At 52.8% G+C, this 17470-nt stretch overlaps 1 protein-coding gene across 3 annotated transcripts in view; it reads left to right on the top strand.

The window, feature by feature from the left end:
* OSBPL2 (oxysterol binding protein like 2) overlaps positions 1–17470 on the top strand; it is a 60250-nt gene that overhangs the window by 20572 nt on the left and 22208 nt on the right. For 2 of the 3 annotated variants that reach the window (XM_030914848.1, XM_030914849.1), the window contains exons 3-6: positions 3529–3673; positions 7532–7607; positions 16111–16245; positions 17287–17384. In XM_030914848.1, coding sequence (XP_030770708.1) covers positions 3529–3673; positions 7532–7607; positions 16111–16245; positions 17287–17384 — 454 coding nt within the window. The remainder of the gene's footprint in view (positions 1–3528; positions 3674–7531; positions 7608–16110; positions 16246–17286; positions 17385–17470) is intronic. The other variant, XM_030914850.1, reaches the window with a different exon arrangement.

Raw genomic sequence — 17470 nt, 5'->3', positions numbered from 1 at the left:
GGCCTGCAGCCTGTGGTCTGAATGAAATCCTGTGGCTTGATTGAAAAGAATGTGTTTTGGCGTCCAGTCACTCTCATGGGCATGTGACGGGCCGGCTAGAGGGAAGGGCGGGCAGGGCTGGCAGCTTGGCCTCCCAGAGCCGCCCCTTCTCCTGGCACAGGGAAGAGCCTGAAATCCTTTGAGCTCGTGTCTGTCAGGTTCTCACGTTCATTCTCCACTCTTCTGTGCCTCAGAGTCGGCATCTGGAATTCCGCTTGTTTTTTTCTGGAAAGGACCCTTGCTGGTGGGCAGGTGCATCAGGAGATTCTCTTGGATGTTCCCTTGTCCTTAGGTGTCAGGGTCAGAAAGGAGCGGCTTTGGAAATGCGGCCCCAGGCCGGGAATTAGCGACCATCTTTAGAAGCACTTCTGGAGTTCCTGCCACGCAAGGATCTGTCAGGGTCTCTGTGGCCACGCCCCAAGGACACGTCGATGGCTCCGTTGGTACCTCCAGTCGGTGGCCCTGCTGGAGTGGGTGTGTCAGGAGGGTCTCTGTGGCCATGCCCCGAGGACACGTTGATGGCTCTGGTGGCACCTCCGGTCTGGGGCCCTGCTGGAGCGGGCTGAGTGTTCCGAGGCTGTGCTGCTCCCATACCTGCGCTGGCAGCCCAAGATGGTTGACTTACTCTTATCCAAAACCCCAGGAGAAGGGGATGCTGCACTCCTTACCAGCTTCAGAGTCTCAATTTCTAAGTCATTTTCCATGATTTCATAGCCGGATTATCTGCAGCGTGTTTTCCTCAGAGGCACTCTCAGAGGAGGGCCTGTGGAGCTTGCACCTCATCCGTGGTCGTTCTGTGTTCTCTGCTGAACCCCACACAGTGGAGGGGTTGTCAGGCACTCACATCCTCAGGTTGCCGTTGAGTGGGACGCCACGTCTGTCACTGAGAGCGCAGCTTTGAGGTCCCTCCTCTCCTGGGAGTCTCATAGGATGTCCTTTTTGTCTGGGGTCTTGGTGTGACTGATACTTTCCCAAACACCTCTGGAATGTTTTTTTTTTTGAGCCAGAGTCTCGCTCTGTCGCCCAGGCTGAAGTACAGTGGCATGATCTCAGCTCACTGCAACCTCCTCCTCATGAGTTCAAGCAGTTCTCCTGCCTCAGCCTCCCGAGTAGCTGGGATTGCAGGCGCCCACCACCACGCCCAGCTAATTTTTGTATTTTTAGTAGAGACGGAGTTTCACCACGTTGACCAGGCTGGTCTTGAACTCCTGACCTCAGGTGATCCGCCCACCTTGGCCTCCCAAAGTGCTAGGATTACAGGCATTAGCCACCGTTCCTGGTCACCTCTGAGCTTTTTGAGTCAGTTTGCTGTGACTTCCCAGAGGCCCCAGCAGTGTGTGATGTGGTGCTCTGATGGACTCCACTGTTCTAGGAGCCACAGGGTGTACGGGACTGTGGGGCGCTGCTCCTGCACGGCAGGGCCTCTCCATATGTCCCCAAGCATGAGATGGAAGGGACAGATATCTAGGTGACAAGAATTTCTCCCCTCAATTCTTGGGCTTCAAAATAAATAATGGAAGGAAAAAACCACTTCATCTCTTTTTTTTTTTTTTTTTTTTTTTGAGACAGAGTCTCGCTCTGTCACCCGGGCTGGAGTGCAGTGGCCGGATCTCAGCTCACTGCAAGCTCCGCCTCCCGGGTTTACGCCATTCTCCTGCCTCAGCCTCCGGAGTAGCTGGGACTACAGGCGCCCGCCACCTCACACGGCTAGTTTTTTTTTGTACTTTTTTAGTAGAGAAGGGGTTTCACCATGTTAGCCGGGATGGTCTCGATCTCCTGACCTCGTGATCCGCCCGTCTCGGCCTCCCAAAGTGCTGGGGTTACAGGTTTGAGCCACCGCGCCCGGCCCATCTCTTAATGCGATGAAATACCTGTGTTAGAGGCAGACTCTTGACTCCTTCACCGCCTATAGTATCCATCTGAGTTTGTAACTCTGATTTCAGAAGCATGTAAACTAAGCAGTTGTTAAATGAGTGGTCGCATTAGGCATTTGTCTTAAGAATCAGTGCCGTTCAAAGGAAAGGTTTGCAGGACATGAACAGTGTGTGTGGGATTAAGGGCTGTGAACGCAGAGGGGCTAAAAAAAGCGGGGCTTCCGAGGGAGCCGAGGATAGGAGATCTCAGCTTCCTCCTTGGCTCGTCTGTATTTTCTGTTTTTCTACAATAAATGCATGCGGTGTCTTAGAATGTTATTAGGCCATCCGTGTAGTGTTGGCTGAGTCAGAGGCTGCAGTGGCTGCCAGGGATGTGCTGCTTTATTCTTCTGGACAGGGGCAGGTCCCGCCCCCCGGAATTCCCTTAAGTAGAGAATGTTTTCAAGATAACTTCAGAGTGAGGAGTTAGAGATGTTGCTTTTGGGACAGAGCACAAAACATGAGAGGTGGCAGGCTATTTCAGAAACCGTGGGCCATTTCAGGATTCCTTTTTAACCCATTCTCTCAAAATCACGATGTCATCCACCCCAGCACTGCCTTTATGGATGAACTCTGCCGCGTGGAGGGATAGGACGCAGCAGCTTTGCTTTGTTCTCGTGGAACCTGTAGCAGGCTTGTCTGCATGTGGGGTCCGACCGCAGTTGTCTGCCTGACCCTCCTGGGCCTGTGCCCCTTACGTGGAGCCCTCACCCCATGGAAGCATTGGGTGGTCGCCGGCTCCTGCAGGCCCAGAGTCCCCACGGAATTGACTCATCGTGGGGCCCCAGCCCCCACTCCACTCGGCTCTGGTGCAGAACTTGGCCCTTCCAGTGACTCAGACTGACAGGAGTTGAAGGGAGACGTATGTTCCTGTTCCCTAGTCGCCCATTCTGTCCTGGGGAAGGACCCACCCCGCCAGGGCAGCGGCCGGCCATTCTTCTCCGGGACTTTTGCTCCAGGAGCGCGTGCATGGCTGGATCTCACTCAGATTCTAAAGAGCTCCTTCTCCAGAGTCCCCTTTCATCCAGAGTCTACTCCGAGTCCAGCCACATGTGTGGCACCTCCATGACTGTTCCCTAGCTGGGTACAGATTAGTGGTGCCTTTGCATGCCGTGATGGTCTCCCTTGAAACATTGTCAGCAGGCGTGTTTCAGACCAAGGTGCAGAGCTTGGTCACAAGCCCTGAGCCACAACGGGCACGTTGCAGCCTTGGGGAGGGTTTGAATCCGATAGAAGTGGCCCACCCAGAGCATGCAAGTCACAGATAAAAATGATGAAGGGTTCCTGTGGGAGATGAAACTCGTGGCCTGGAACTGGACTTCAAGTCATAAGTGTGGGAGGAGCCTGGGCGCTGGAGCTCGCTGGGAGTGGCCTTTAGGAGGGAAGCTCCCTGGTGTGCTCCTGCTCTCTCTGCACCCTGTCTACTTCTGGGGAACCAGAGTTAATTCTTCCAAATGTGTCCATTCAGACAACTTAGAGCTTTAGTCATCTGCTTGAATAGTCAGAATTCTTGGAGGTAGGCTTTTAAAAAATCTTCCAGGTCCAGCGAAAATTACCATTTTCTTGTCTCGCACAGGCTTTGATTCTGATAACTCTTCTGGGGAATTTTCAGAGGCACATCAGAAAGTCACGGGAATGATTGACTTGGACACCAGCAAAAATAATCGGATTGGGAAAGTTGGGGAGAGGCCCTCTCAAGAGAATGGAATTCAGAAACACAGGTATGTTCTCTCACATCCGTTGTTTCTAAAATGCGTCTGTAATCACCCCAAAAATACTCTTCAGGGTACCCTCAGCCCTCACGAGCATTGAGCTGGAGCAGCACCCCCACGGCTGCCTGGCCTTCCTGTCCGGACAGCCTTCTGTGTCCGGCCCGCAAGGGTTCTGAGAGACTCCATGCCTCTCGGCTCCTGGAATCAGCAGATGGCAATTTTATGGGCAGGGCCTTTCCCCATCTAAGAAGTGCCACAAACAGTGCATGGCGTTTCGATCATCAGACCCCTTGCTGATTTCCCACAGACCCTCCTGCTCTTCCATGGGCAGCCACGCTCATCCTCTGTCTCATCGGAGTTCTATTGTGGTGTGTTCAGCTCTCACCCCTACAGGACGAGAAGGGTTTCATTTGCTTGATGTAGCAAGACCCCATTCCCTTTCCTCCTCCACCACGTTCGTTTTCATGTAGGTAGAGTCCGATGACAGTGGTCATCATGAGAAGTCTTCAGTCCTTGGCTGGGCGCGGTGGCTCATGCCTGTAATCCCAGCACTTTGGGAGGCTGAGACAGGTGGATCACTTGAGCCCAGGAGTTGACCAGCCTGGGCAACATGGCAAGACCCCACCACTACAAAAAAATTAAAATAATTAGCTGGGCATGGTGGTGCACGCCTGTGGTCCCAGCTACTTGGGAAGCTGAGTCAGGAGGATCCCCTGAGCCCAGGAGTTTGAGGCTATGGTGAGCTGTGATGGCGCCACTGCACTCTAGTGTGGGCAACAGAGCAAGACCCTGTCTCAAAAAAAAAAAAAAAAAAAAAAAAAAAACAGGAAGAAGTCGTCAGTCTTTGTTGATAGAAGCACGAGCCGGGCGCGGTGGCTCATGCCTGTAATCCCAGCCCTTTGGGAGGCTGAGGCGGCCGGATCATGAGGTCAGGAGATCGAGACCATCCTGGCTAACATGGAGAAACCCTGTCTCTGCTAAAATACAAAAAATTAGCCGGGCGTAGTTGTGCACATCTGTAGTCCTGGCTACTCGGGAGGCTGAGGCAGGGGAATCACTTGAACCCGGGAGGCGGAGGTTGCGGTGAGCTGAGATCACGCCACTGCACTCCAGCCTGGGTGACAGAGCGAGACTCCATCTCAAAAAAAAAAAAAAAAAAAAAAAAAAACAAAAAAAAAGCACGAAGGCAGGACAAGTGTCAGGTGGGGCAGGCAGTGGCCCTGGAGCTGGTGGCATTGCGTTGCGGGCTCCAGCCACAGCTGCTGATGTGTGTGTCAGCTCCAGGGAGCTGTTCCAGTCTGGCCTCAGGCTCTCCTTCGAGCTACAGGCCCACACCCCTGCTTGGTGGGTCCACTCGGGCGCCCACGTGTGCATCTCACCTGTTGTTTGTTCGTTCTCTCACCCCACAGATGTGGGAGCCCCCACCCCTGCTCCTTCTGCGTCCCTGTTTTCTAGCCCTGACTCTGTGGCCATTTTCAATGCTGTTGGGTCCTTCAGTTCTTCTGTCTCCTCTGCCACATGCCTGTCTACCCAGCCACCCATTTCCAGAGTGACCTCTGCATCCCTGCCTTTTATTCCAGCTGTTGTGCAGAGGCATTTGTGTATATATGTATTTATTGTTTTTGAGACGGAGTCTCACTCTGTCACCCAGGCTGGAGCAGCTCCAGTGGTGCGACCTCGGCTCACTACAACCTCTGCCTCCCAGATTCAGGTGATTCTCTTGCCTCAGCCTCTTGGGTTGCTGGGATTACAGGCATACGCCACCATGCCTGGCTAATTTTTGTATTTTTAGTAGAGACAGCGTTTTGCCATGTTGGCCAGGCTGGTCTCGAGCTCCTCCAGTGATCCACCTGCCTTGGCCTCCCAAAGTGTTGTGATTACAGGTGGGAGCCACCATGCCCAGCCCAGAGGCATTTTTCAAAAGACAGATCTGAACCCCCCACTCCATCACCCTCTGCCTAAAACTCAGGCAGGATGGCCACATGGCCGGCCTCACACTCCTGGTCCTACAGAGCTGTGTGTGAATGGTGCCCTGTTCTACTGGAAGAAATGACCCAGCTTGGACAGTGCACCATGTGGTCACTCACCTCTTAGGATGAAGGCCAGTACCCTCACCTGGGCCCTCGGGCCCAGGCCTGAGCCCTGTTGCCTCCCGCCCGAGCTGCAGGGGCCTCTTTCAGGTCCTCTGGTGCATCAACTCCCTCTGCTCCCTCGGCCTGGGGCCTCTCTTCTCCTCCTTCATGGCTGTAGTTCCTATGCATCCCATCTCCATGCAGTTCCTATGCATCCCATCTCCATGCAGTTCCTATGCATCCCATCTCCATGTAGTTCCTATGCATCCCATCTCCATGCAGGGTTATATCCTTGGGGGATGTGACCTGACCCTCTGCAGAGCCACATTCCCCTCCTGGTGGCGACCCCGAATCACAGAGTATTCCCTGAATGAGTGCACGGATGACGGCAGAGCAGAGCTGGGTGCTGGCTTCCGGCAGCCCGGGCCTGGCACTCAGCAGATGTTCATTTTATTTTCCACCCCGCCTCATAGCTGCTGTGTCCTCTCCCTCCTGCCCCGATACCAGTAGTGTGCCCTGACCCAGCTGCCCTGATGTGGCATTCCCAGGGCATAGCTCAGGAGCAGAGCAGGCAAGAGCATGTGCTTTCATCACTCCAGAGGTCAGAGTGTCGGTGTCAAGGTTCTGCTGGGAGGCCGGGCGCGGTGGCTCAAGCCTGTGATCCCAGCACTTTGGGAGGCCGAGACGGGCGGATCACGAGGTCAGGAGTTCGAGACCATCCTGGCTAACACGGTGAAACCCCGTCTCTACTAAAAAATACAAAAAGCTAGCCGGGCGAGGTGGCTGGTGCCTGTAGTCCCAGCTACTCGGGAGGCTGAGGCAGGAGAATGGCGTAAACCCGGGAGGCGGAGCTTGCAGTGAGCTGAGATCCGGCCACTGCACTCCAGCCTGGGCGACAGAGCGAGACTCCGTCTCAAAAAAAAAAAAAAAAAAAAGGTTCTGCTGGGTGCGAGGCAAAACACCCCTCAAAGCAGCTTCCATGAAATGGGAGTTCAGCAGGAGAGCCCTGGGGTGTCTCTGGAGGGCTGTGAGCAGCAGGGAGCCCTGGGCCCCCACTCTGCAGCACCTTCTTTGCACCTCGCTCTGTGGTGTCCTGTGTGGGTTTGGCATGCCTCTCCCCAAATCGAAGTTTCTGTCTCCATTCAGGCACTCCCCTCCTAGATGGAGACAGTGTCTCATTCCAGCTCCACATTCCTGGCGGGGAGTCCAGGGCCCCGGGTCAGTGGTCCCCAGGTCGATCAGCGGTGAGCAGTGGTGGGGGTGAGGGTCTCCTGGTGCAAGCGTGATGGCGTGGGCTCCCCCTTGCAGCCGACTGGAAGATTACCTAGAAAGAAATGCTCCTCAGGAAGGCAAACACGTATCTAAAGGGCTGAAAAGCTTTTAGTTCGGGTCACTCTTGGTGCCCTCGTGGCCTGACCTCTGCCTGTGGTCTGGCTGCTGCCCCAAGGACCCACCAGGAGCCCCCAGAAGGCTGTGAACTGTGCAGGCAGAGGGACTCCGTGCTGCTGCCCTGTCCCCCAGCTCTGGGAGGAAACAACAGCACGGCCACTGTGGGGCCAAGACTGCAGAGCTGGCCGTCTTTGTTGTCATGACCATTCCTGGGAGGCCCTGGGAACATGGGTGTGGAAGGCTTCTCGCAGCAGCTGTGTCCATGTGTCCCTAGGCATGCCAGAATGCAGAAATGCCAATGTTTAAGTGTCAGAATTAACGAGAAATGGTCATTGAGTGCAGCCACCTTGAGTGGTCGGAGTCCTGTGTTGAATTCACCCACACGCACCCCTTTCGTGCCCCGCAGGACGTCACTGCCGGCTCCCATGTTCAGCAGAAGCGACTTCAGCGTGTGGACCATTCTAAAGAAGTGTGTCGGCCTGGTGAGTCCGGGGGCCCATGCTCACGCGTGGGGCTGCACCACTGACTCCTGGGAAGGTATTGCAGTGCTAGTGATTTAAGAAAATGCGCTCTTGCCGGGGACATGCCTGTAATCCCAGCACTTTGGGAAGCTGAGGTGGGCAGATCACCTGAGGTCGGGAGTTTAAGACTGGCCTGGCCAACGTGGAGAAACCCCGTCTCTACCAAAAATACAAAATTAGCCGGGCATGGTGGCGCATGCTTGTAATCCCATTTACTCGGGGGGCTGAGGCAGGAGAATTGCTTGAACCTGAGAGGCGGAGGTTACAGTGAGCCGAGATTGCGCCATTGTACTCCAGGCTGGGTGACAAGAGTGAGATTCCGTCTCAAAAAAAAAAAAGAAAGAAAGAAAAAATGCACTCTCATGTTTATAAACAGCGTGAGATTAAGACAGTAAAACAAACAAAGAACAAGCATGTCAGGGGAAGAGGTGTTCTGTAGGTGAAACGGGACATAAGAACCATCCTGCAGGTACCCGTCCAGCCCTGTGTCCTGCGTGAGGTGGGTGGGGCTTCCGAGGCACCCTCCCCGGCCACATGCTGAGCTGCAGGAGGGGCGTCAGCCTTCGTCAGGGGCTCAGGGTTTGGGACAGAAAAACTAGCTGGGTAATGAGGGCCCAGAAGTTACAGACTTTCCCTTTCATGATCTTTCCTGACTGTGAGAACAAGCTGTGCCTCACAGGGGCGGGGAGTGTCCTGTGCCTTCTGTACCCTACTGGTTCCTGGGCCAGCGCTCAATGACTGAAAACTCAAATGGCCTGGGGACACACGACGTCACTGTTGCTCAGACCATGTCTTCTAGTGCCGGTGATTTTTTGCCCTTATGTTTTAGTTTTTTTTTTCCAGAGGGAACTTCATTTTTTCTCAACTTTTTATTTTGAAATAATTTTAGACTTACGGAAAATCACAAAATAGCACAGAGCATTCCTGTAAACCCACCACCCAGCTCCCCTGATGCTGGCATCTCTCGGAGTAACCATAGGTCAGTGACCGAAGCAAGAAATGCATCTTAGGCCGGGCGCGGTGGCTCAAGCCTGTAATCCCAGCACTTTGGGAGGCTGAGACGGGCGGATTACGAGGTCAGGAGATCGAGACCATCCTGGCTAACACGGTGAAACCCCGTCTCTACTAAAAAAAAAATACAAAAAACTAGCCGGGCGAGGTGGCGGGCGCCTGTAGTCCCAGCTGCTCTGGAGGCTGAGGCAGGAGAATGGCGTGAACCGGTGAGGCGGAGCTTGCAGTGAGCTGAGATCCGGCCACTGCACTCCAGCCTGGGCGACAGAGCGAGACTCTGTCTCAAAAAAAAAGAAAAGAAATGCATCTTAGCTCCACATGTCACTTGTATTTCCTCAGTGTCCCCGATGTCCTTTCCTGTCCCAGGACCCTCATGGCATTTGGGCTCCTCCACTTGGTGACAGCTGCTCTGGTCTGTTACTTAGTGGACTTTTCCTTAATTTGAGTTTGTCTGATGTTTTGTTCTTAGAATGAGGTTCTGTGTTTTGGGCACACACAGAAGTGAGGTACCCTTGCCAGGGCCTGGTCTGAGGGGCTCTGTGATATCCACATGTCTTGTTAGGGGGACTGTTAACCTGATCACTTGGTTAACCTGATCAAGTGTCTCCACTGCAGAGTTGCTGCGTTTCTTGTTGTAATCAATGTTTTGGGGGAGACACTTGGATTCCGCTTGCTAATTGTAGCATCCATTGGTGGGTTTTATTGAAATCATTCTAATGGGGATTTTCTATTCTCGTTCTGTCTTCTACCTTTATTCATTGGAATTGTTCTGTAAAGGAGAGCTGTCCCTTCTCCCCTAATTATATATTTATTCAGTTATTTATTTGTATTAGTATGGACTCATGAGCATGTATTTTCTGTGCGTTGAATTCCAGTATAGTCCTTATTTACGTAATTGCTCAAATTGTTCTACCTTTGGCATTGAGAGTTCTTCCAGGTTGGTTTTCCCCCTTCTGCTGAACCCCCGTCCTTTTCTGAACACTTATTTCAGGCACTAAAGGATACTCTAGTTCAGCTTATATTTTCCCTGCCTTAACCCTGGAATCAACCACTTCCCCAGGGAGCGCATTCACTGGGTAATGGTGTTTAGAAACCACGACCTGGTGCTGGGTGAGCTCATTGCTGCTGAGGTATCACTGCCTGCAGGCCCTCTCAGCAGATGGCGCTGGAAAATACGAGTGTGCTAATGCTCATACATACACATCTGTATTTCTGTATATATCTATATGTTTCTTTTAAAATAAACCATTTGAGATTTTTTTTCTCTTTCAGCAGTGTTTTTGGTACATTTTTGACTATGTGGCTAATTCAGGTCTTGACAAAAATATCTGTCTTGGTATAGATGATGAAAGTCTTTTTGTGAAACTGACAAACCACCTAATTTTGACTCTTTTAAATTCTAAGACAGGCTGGGTGTGGTAGTAGCTCATGCCTGTAATCCCAGTGCTTTGGAAAGCTGAGGGAAGAGAATCGCTTGAGGCCAGGAGTTTGAGACCAGAGCCTGGGCAACACAGTGAGACCCCATCTCTACAAAAAAATTTTTTAAATTAGCCAGGTGTGTTGGCACATGTCTGTAGTCCCAGTTACTCGGGAGGCTGAGACAGGAGGATGGCTTGAGTCTGGGAGTTTGAGGCTGCAGTGAACCGTGATTTCACCACTGTACTCCAGCCTACATGACAGAGGGAAACCTTATCTCTTAAAAAAAAAATAAAGATTCTAGGACCAAAAGCATCTTTTCAACAACATGAAATGATGTAAATTGCATTCCCTAGGTGAGGGTTGTGGAGGGATTGAGGTGAAAGTTGCATGTGAGCATGTAGGACTGGCAGGCGTAGTGGAAAGGTGCTGGGAGGGGCCTTGCGGGGCGGCTCCACCCCTCACACTTCACTTCGAAACACTCCCCTCTGGAGGTTTTGGTGGCACTCCTCTCTTTTTACTACTTCTCAGCTTGTATTGAAAAAACACAAGCACACTTGGCAACATGGACAGTCCCAACACAGACAGAGGTGGACAGACAGTGGCGAGCCCACGTCCCCATAGCTGGATCCACAGTGATTGGCTGTGGCTCTTTCTGGATCCGCAGTGATTGGCTGTGGCTCGTTCTGGATCCACAGTTATTGGCTGTGGCTCATGCTGTTTGGTCCACACCCGTCCCTGCTTCTTTCCTCCCTCATATTTTGAAGCAAATTCCAGACATCTTTTTGTTTGTAAATATTTCTTACATATATTTAAAGGATAAGGATTCTTTTTAATGTGACTCTGATATTATTATACTTTAGAAAATAACTTTAGAAAGTTTTTTAGCCGGGCGCGGTGGCTCAAGCCTGTAATCCCAGCACTTTGGGAGGCTGAGACGGGTGGATCACGAGGTCAGGAGATCGAGACCATCCTGGCTAACACGGTGAAACCCCGTCTCTACTAAAAATACAAAAAAAAACTAGCCGGGCGAGGTGGCGGGAGCCTGTAGTCCCAGCTACTCGGGAGGCTGAGGCAGGAGAATGGCGTAAACCCGGGAGGCGGAGCTTGCAGTGAGCTGAGATCCGGCCACTGCACTCCAGCCCGGGCGACAGAGCGAGACTCCGTCTCAAAAAAAAAAAAAAAAAAAAAGTTTTTTAATCTCATCAGAGACTCGCTCTGTGTTCAGACGTCCAGCGGCCTCACGCGTTGCTGTCTGGTGTCTGCAGTCCTGTGTGGACCTTGTTTGTGTCCCTCTGTCAGGAAGCCGTTTTTTTTGCTCTTTCTCTGAATTTAAAAGCTGTGGGCAGGTCAGGCGTGCGGCGGCGCATGCCTATAATCCCTGTCAGAGGCTGAGGCAAGAGGATCGCTCCAGGCCAGGGGTTCAGAACCAGCCCGGGCAACAAAGTGAGATCCCATCTCTACAAAAAATAATTAGCCGGGCGTGGTGGTGCATGCCCAGGCTCCCAGCTACTCGGGTGGCTGATACAGGAGGATCGCTTGAGCCTGAGAGGTTGAGGCTGCAGTGACCAGTGATCACATTGCTGCGCCCCAGCCTGGGTGACAGAGCGAGACCCTGCCTCTAACAAACAAAGCAAGCTGTGGGCACTCAGAGCCTGGGTCCATTAACTCAGGAGGAGATGCTAGTTGGAGCTGTGCCAACATGATCACCCTTTATTGATTACCAGGGATATTTCTGTGGTGAGAGGTTCCCCTTCCTTTGCTGTAAATGCAGTTTAGGAAAGTCAGGACCAGTGAGCGATTCTTCCTCTTTATTGAAGTTTTCACCTAATGTGTTCTTTCACTGGCATCATCCAGTGTGACTCATGTAACCAGCTAGTTTGTCTTTTGTTTACCTCCTAGCATTTAACTTATTGATGTCTTCCAGTCCACACATTGTTCCATCTTTGGTCAGTGAGAGTCTATTCAAGGTGGCCTGGAATCCTTTACAAAAGGAGCTTCAGGCCTCTCCTGTGCATTTACCATCTGGGGTGTGGAATCAGCTACTTGTCCAGGGAGAGAAGGAGAATTCAGGACCACAGCCAGGCTCTGAGGAGGCCACTGGGGTGGTCTTATTTCGAGGGCTGTTCCTACAGCTAGGAACTGTGTTTTTGTTTGTTTCGGTGATGCTTCCAATGTGGGCCAGCAGGCTCCACCTACCCTCTGCGGCCTCGTGTCTGCATCTCTTTTCTCCCTCACTGACAGTCCCGGTTTTCGGCAGCCCTGGCGAGGATAGATTTAGACCGGCACATAGTTGTGACTCACTCACTTTGCCCCACATACCTGCGGGACCAGCTCTGCTGCTGATAGTGTCTTTGCTGAGATAGCTCATGTCTGTGGCTCCTGCAGTTGCCAGTTGTCTTTGTCCTCAGGGCATATCTCAAATGCCTGCTTTTTTTTTTTTTTTTTTTTTTTTTTTTGAGAAGGAGTCTTGCTCTGTCGCCCAGGCTGGAGTGCAGTGGTGCGATCTCAGCTCACTGCAACCTCTGCCTCCTGGGTTCAAGCGATTCTCCTGTCTCAGCCTCCCGAGTAGCTGGGACTACAGGTGCCCACCACCACGCCCGGCTAATTATTATTATTATTTTTTTTTTGTATTTTTAGTAGAGACGGGGTTTCACCTTATTGGCCAGGCTGGTCTCGAACTCCTGACCTTGTGATCCACCCACCTTGGTCTCCCAAAGTGTTGGGATTACAAGCGTGAGCCAACTGCGCCCGGTCAAATGCCTGCATTTCCAGACCACCTGGGTGCTTCTTCTCTGGGTGATTGTGCCACCAAGGGAATGATGTAAGTTCATTTGTTTCATTTTTGATATTGAGAGATGACTTTTTTTTTTTTTTGAGACGGTGTCTTACTCTGTTACCCAGGCTGGAGTGCAGTGGCACAATTTTGGCTCACTGCAAGCTCCGCCTCCCGGGTTCATGCCATTCTCCTGCCTCAGCCTCCCGAGTAGCTGGGACTACAGGTGCCTGCCACCACGCCCAGCTAATTTTTATATTTTTGGTAGAGTCAGGGTTTCACCGTGTTAGCCAGGATGGTCTCGAACTTCTGACCTTGTGATCCACCCACCTCGGCCTCCCAAAGTGCTGGGATTACAGGCATGAGCCACCACACCAGCCTGAGAGATGACTTCTTAGAATTTTATTTTATTTTTAAATTATGGGTCCTGCGTCAAATTTATCACATAAGGTGTATTCCAGGAGGGTCAGGTTCCTGTCCCTGTACCCTCCTGGTGCTCTCTGCTTTCCCCACAGGGGATCAGGAGCCAAGTTTAGGGCACATCTTTCACGCATCACACAGCTGATTCTGTATGTATCTTCTCCCCACTTCTTTATATAAATGAGAGACTTTCTCTGCCTTTTAAAATTCGGTAGTATATCTATAGCAATATGCAGTGACTTCTTAATTAATTAATTTATTTATTTATTATTTCTTTTTAGAGACTGAGTCTTGCTTTTTCACCCAGGCTGGAGTGCAGTGGGAGGATCATGGCTCACTGTAACTTCAATCTCCTGGGCTTAAGTGAACCTCCTACATGAGCCTCTGGAGTAGCTGGGACTACAGGCACCCAACACTATGCCCAGCTACTTTTAAAAAAATTTTTGGCAGTGGCTCACACCTGTAATCCCAGCACTTTGGGAGGCAGAGGCAGGCGGATCATGAAGTCAGGAGTTCGAGACCAGCCTGGCCAACATAGTAAAACCCCGTCTCTACTAAAAATGCAAAAAATTAGCTGGGTATAGCACTGCATGCCTGTAATCCCAGCTACTCGGGAGGCTGAGGCAGGAGAATCTCTTGAACCCAGGAGGCAGAGAGGTTGCAGTGAACTGAGATCGCGCCATTGCACTGCTGCCCAGGTGACGGTGCGAGACTCCAACTCAAAAAAATTTTTTTTTTTTTTTGTAGAGACAGGGTCTCACTTTGTTGCCCAGGCTGGTCTTAAACTCCTGGCCTCAAGTGGTCCTCCCCGCCTTGGCCTCCAAAAGTGTTGGGATTGCAGGCATGAGCCATCTCGCCTAGCTGACTTCTCAATGTTTAAAGGCATGGCGCTCCCTCACACGGCTGCCCTCTAGCTCACTGGACTGATGCCCTATTGTTGGACATATGGGTCATTTTTGGTCTTTCATGGATCCAGTCATGCTGCAGCAGAGAGCCCTGCGTGTGTGTTTGGCCGAGGCTCTGGGGGGTAAAGAGCCGTGCGTGTAAGTTCCTAGAAGTGGGGCTGCTCAGTCAGAGGCAAATACCCGTAGAGTTTGCTGGAAGTGGCCCAGTCCTCTCTGTGGGGCTGCATCACTGTGCATTTCCACAGCAGCCGGGGGGCTTTCTCCAGGTGGGAGCTGCATGCAGTTGCGATACCATCTCTCCTGACCTGAGCAAGGCAGTATCTCCCCAGTGCTCAGGGCCGCTGGCCGCACTTCCTTCCTGGCCTCCCTGGCCCCATCTCTGGCCGCTGTGGACTGTGGCTTCTTCTAGTTTACCAGGTGTTTAGAGCATGGGAGGGCTGTTGACCCTGGTCTGGAATGTAAATTGCAAATGCTCCTCCATCTGTCTGCTTTTCTGCTCATTCTTTCGGGGCTTCTTTCTTTCTCTCCCACATGCTCCTGCAGTGCTGAGCTCTGATCATGAGGGTCACATCTCTTCCTGCTTTCCTCAGCAGCCACATTCCCTTGTGCAGTCTTGGCCACACCCACGTGCTGGGGCTGCCTCAGTTGGAATCCAGTTCTAGCCCCTCCTAAGCCCACAGTCCCTGTGTGTCCGGTGCCATCTGGGGCCTGCTCGCCCCTGCAGCAGCCTGAGCCGCAGGCTCTGTGCGTCTGCCCTGTACTCTCAGCCTCGGTCCCTGCACTCATCTTTGACCCAGCGTCTGAGCAGAGCCCCCCTCCCAGCACGGACGCTGAGTTTTGGGAACCTGGGTCCTCTCCTTATCCCTCTCCTTCTGCCTCTGCTTTGGCCACCCCAGACCCTGCTCCTTCCTGAAGAGCCTGCCCTGAGGTACACAGCTATGCTTTCCTGGAATGCCCAGCTGTTGGGATCCCTTTCTTAGAAGCCCAGCAGGAAGAGTGGCCCCTGTGGACACTTGTCCCCTTGGCACCTTCCCAGCTTCCACCACTAAGCATGCACCTGCTCTGTGCTGCCCAGGGCCTGGGAGCAGACACCTGAGGCACCTTTGCCAACTTGGAAGGCCTTAGGGGAAAGCCACATGGAGCCACGTTATGGGAGACCTCATTTGCCAGGTTCAGGCATGTCTGTGGCACCCTGGAGGGGATGGGAAGCCAGGGACTATTTTTAATGGCACGGGCTCTACTTTGGGACCGCTACTTTGTTTTTTGTCTGTTTGTTTGTTTTTGAGACACAGTCTGGCTCTGTCTCCCAGGCTGGAGTGCGATAGCACAATCTCGGCTCACTGCAACCTTCACCTCCTGGGTTCAAGCGATTTTCCTGCCTCAGCCTCCCGAGTAGCTGGGATTACAGGTGTACGCCATCATGCATGGCTAATTTTTGTAATTTTAGTATAGACGGGGTTTCACCATGTTGGCCAGGCTGGTGTTGAACTCCTGACCTCAAGGGATCTGTCCGCCTCGGCCTCCCAGGATGCTCATATTATAGGCCTGAGCCACCGTACCCAGCCTGGGCCATTACTCTGGAAGTGGGGTGGAGAAGATGTGGAGTCGGGGAGGGGGCGTGGGTAGGCCCAGGAGCCCCTGTGACAGTCTGTGTGTCTGGAATGGGGCAGTGGGCTGGGGAAGCAGGGAGGATTCAGGGGTGTCACGCCAGAGACCTCTGCAGGCTCAGCACAGATTACGAGTTAGGTCTGATGGCAGCGCAGCTCACAGGGCGGGGCTGATGGGGCAGGGAGTGGCTCACCCATGGGGGGTTTGAAGATCTGGTTCAACCCCAGAGTCTGCGGCTCCATAAAGGGATGCTCAGAGCAGGGGCATGGAGCAGCCCCGCAGTATCAGGAAGGCAGCAGTAACCAGCGGGTCTTCCCCATCTTTTCAGGAGCTGTCCAAGATCACGATGCCAATCGCCTTCAACGAGCCTCTGAGCTTCCTGCAGCGGATCACAGAATACATGGAGCATGTGTACCTCATCCACAGGGCCTCTTGCCAGCCCCAGCCCCTGGAGAGGATGCAGGTGGGCCTTAGGAGTGCCAGGCGGGAGTTTGTCACGAAAGTGACACCCCTTGCATGTCTGGCCACACAGTCTTGGGGCCCTGGGCATCTGTGAGAAGGGCTCACACAGCTCCCCCCAGTGTTCAGTGCCATCCTGCCTGGCAGCCGTGGCATTTGGTATGTGATGACAGAACTTGCAGGAAAAGCCATTGAGCTCTCAGTGGCCCCAAGAGCTCCCTGCTGCCGCCTCCTGCCGGGAGTCTCCGCCTCTTGGAACTGAAGGTGGTGGCGGGCTCTGCCCTCGGGCTCCTCTGGGGTCCTGTTGTACCACCGCGCCCCGTGTGTGTGTATGTGTGTGACTGTGGGCTGGGCACACACGGTGGCTCACGCCTGTAATCCCAACAGTTTGGGAGGCTGAGCGGATGAATCGCTCCCGGAGGTTGAGACCAGCCTAGGCAACACAGTGAGACCACATCTCTGCAAAATTTTTTTTAAACTTAGGCAGGTGCAGTGGTGCATGCCTGCAATGCCAGCTACCTGGGAGGCTGATGAGAGAGGATCACTGTGCCCAGGAGCTAGAGGCTCCAGTGAGCTACGATGACGCCACTGCACTCCAGCCTGGGTGATGGAGTGAGACCCTGTGTCTAAAAAATAACAAAATACAAGTGTGTGACTGTGGGCGCACATAGTGTGTGTCCCTGTGCGTGTGTGTGTGTGCATGCCTCTGTGAATGCATGCTCGGGGTGTGCGTGTTGAGTGTGTAGCCTTGTGTGTGCATGTGAGACAGAGTGACTGACATTGCAGCAGCATCTGCCAGGAGGGGCCCGGCCCCGGGGGTGGAAGGCAGCACCCAGTTCCTTCTTTCTGTGCTGTCGAGGGAGTGGCGGGTGATGAAGGGCGTTCCCTGGAAGTCCTGTAATCTCAGACGCACTGCTCGGAGAAAATTGAAAAATCACACGGAACCAATAGTGACAGAAACCAGGTGCCCACCGCCCTCCACGAGAGGCTGTCTTCTCCGGCGCGTTTCCTAACAAGCTGTTCCTGTCCTGTGGATTATTTACAGTCTGTGGCTGCTTTTGCTGTTTCGGCCGTGGCTTCCCAGTGGGAGAGGACCGGCAAACCATTTAATCCACTCTTGGGAGAAACGTATGAGTTAGTCAGGTAAGGAAAAGGCCCATCATAAATACCTTGTAAATGGGACTCCTTGGAAGACAGATGGGTTTGATTCTTTCACTAGCATTGATTCC

The sequence above is a fragment of the Rhinopithecus roxellana genome, chromosome 13 (genome assembly GCF_007565055.1).
Source record: "Rhinopithecus roxellana isolate Shanxi Qingling chromosome 13, ASM756505v1, whole genome shotgun sequence".
Lineage (NCBI taxonomy): Eukaryota > Metazoa > Chordata > Mammalia > Primates > Cercopithecidae > Rhinopithecus > Rhinopithecus roxellana.
Note: the sequence above shows the minus strand (reverse complement) of the source record. Positions and strands in the feature narration are given on the sequence as shown.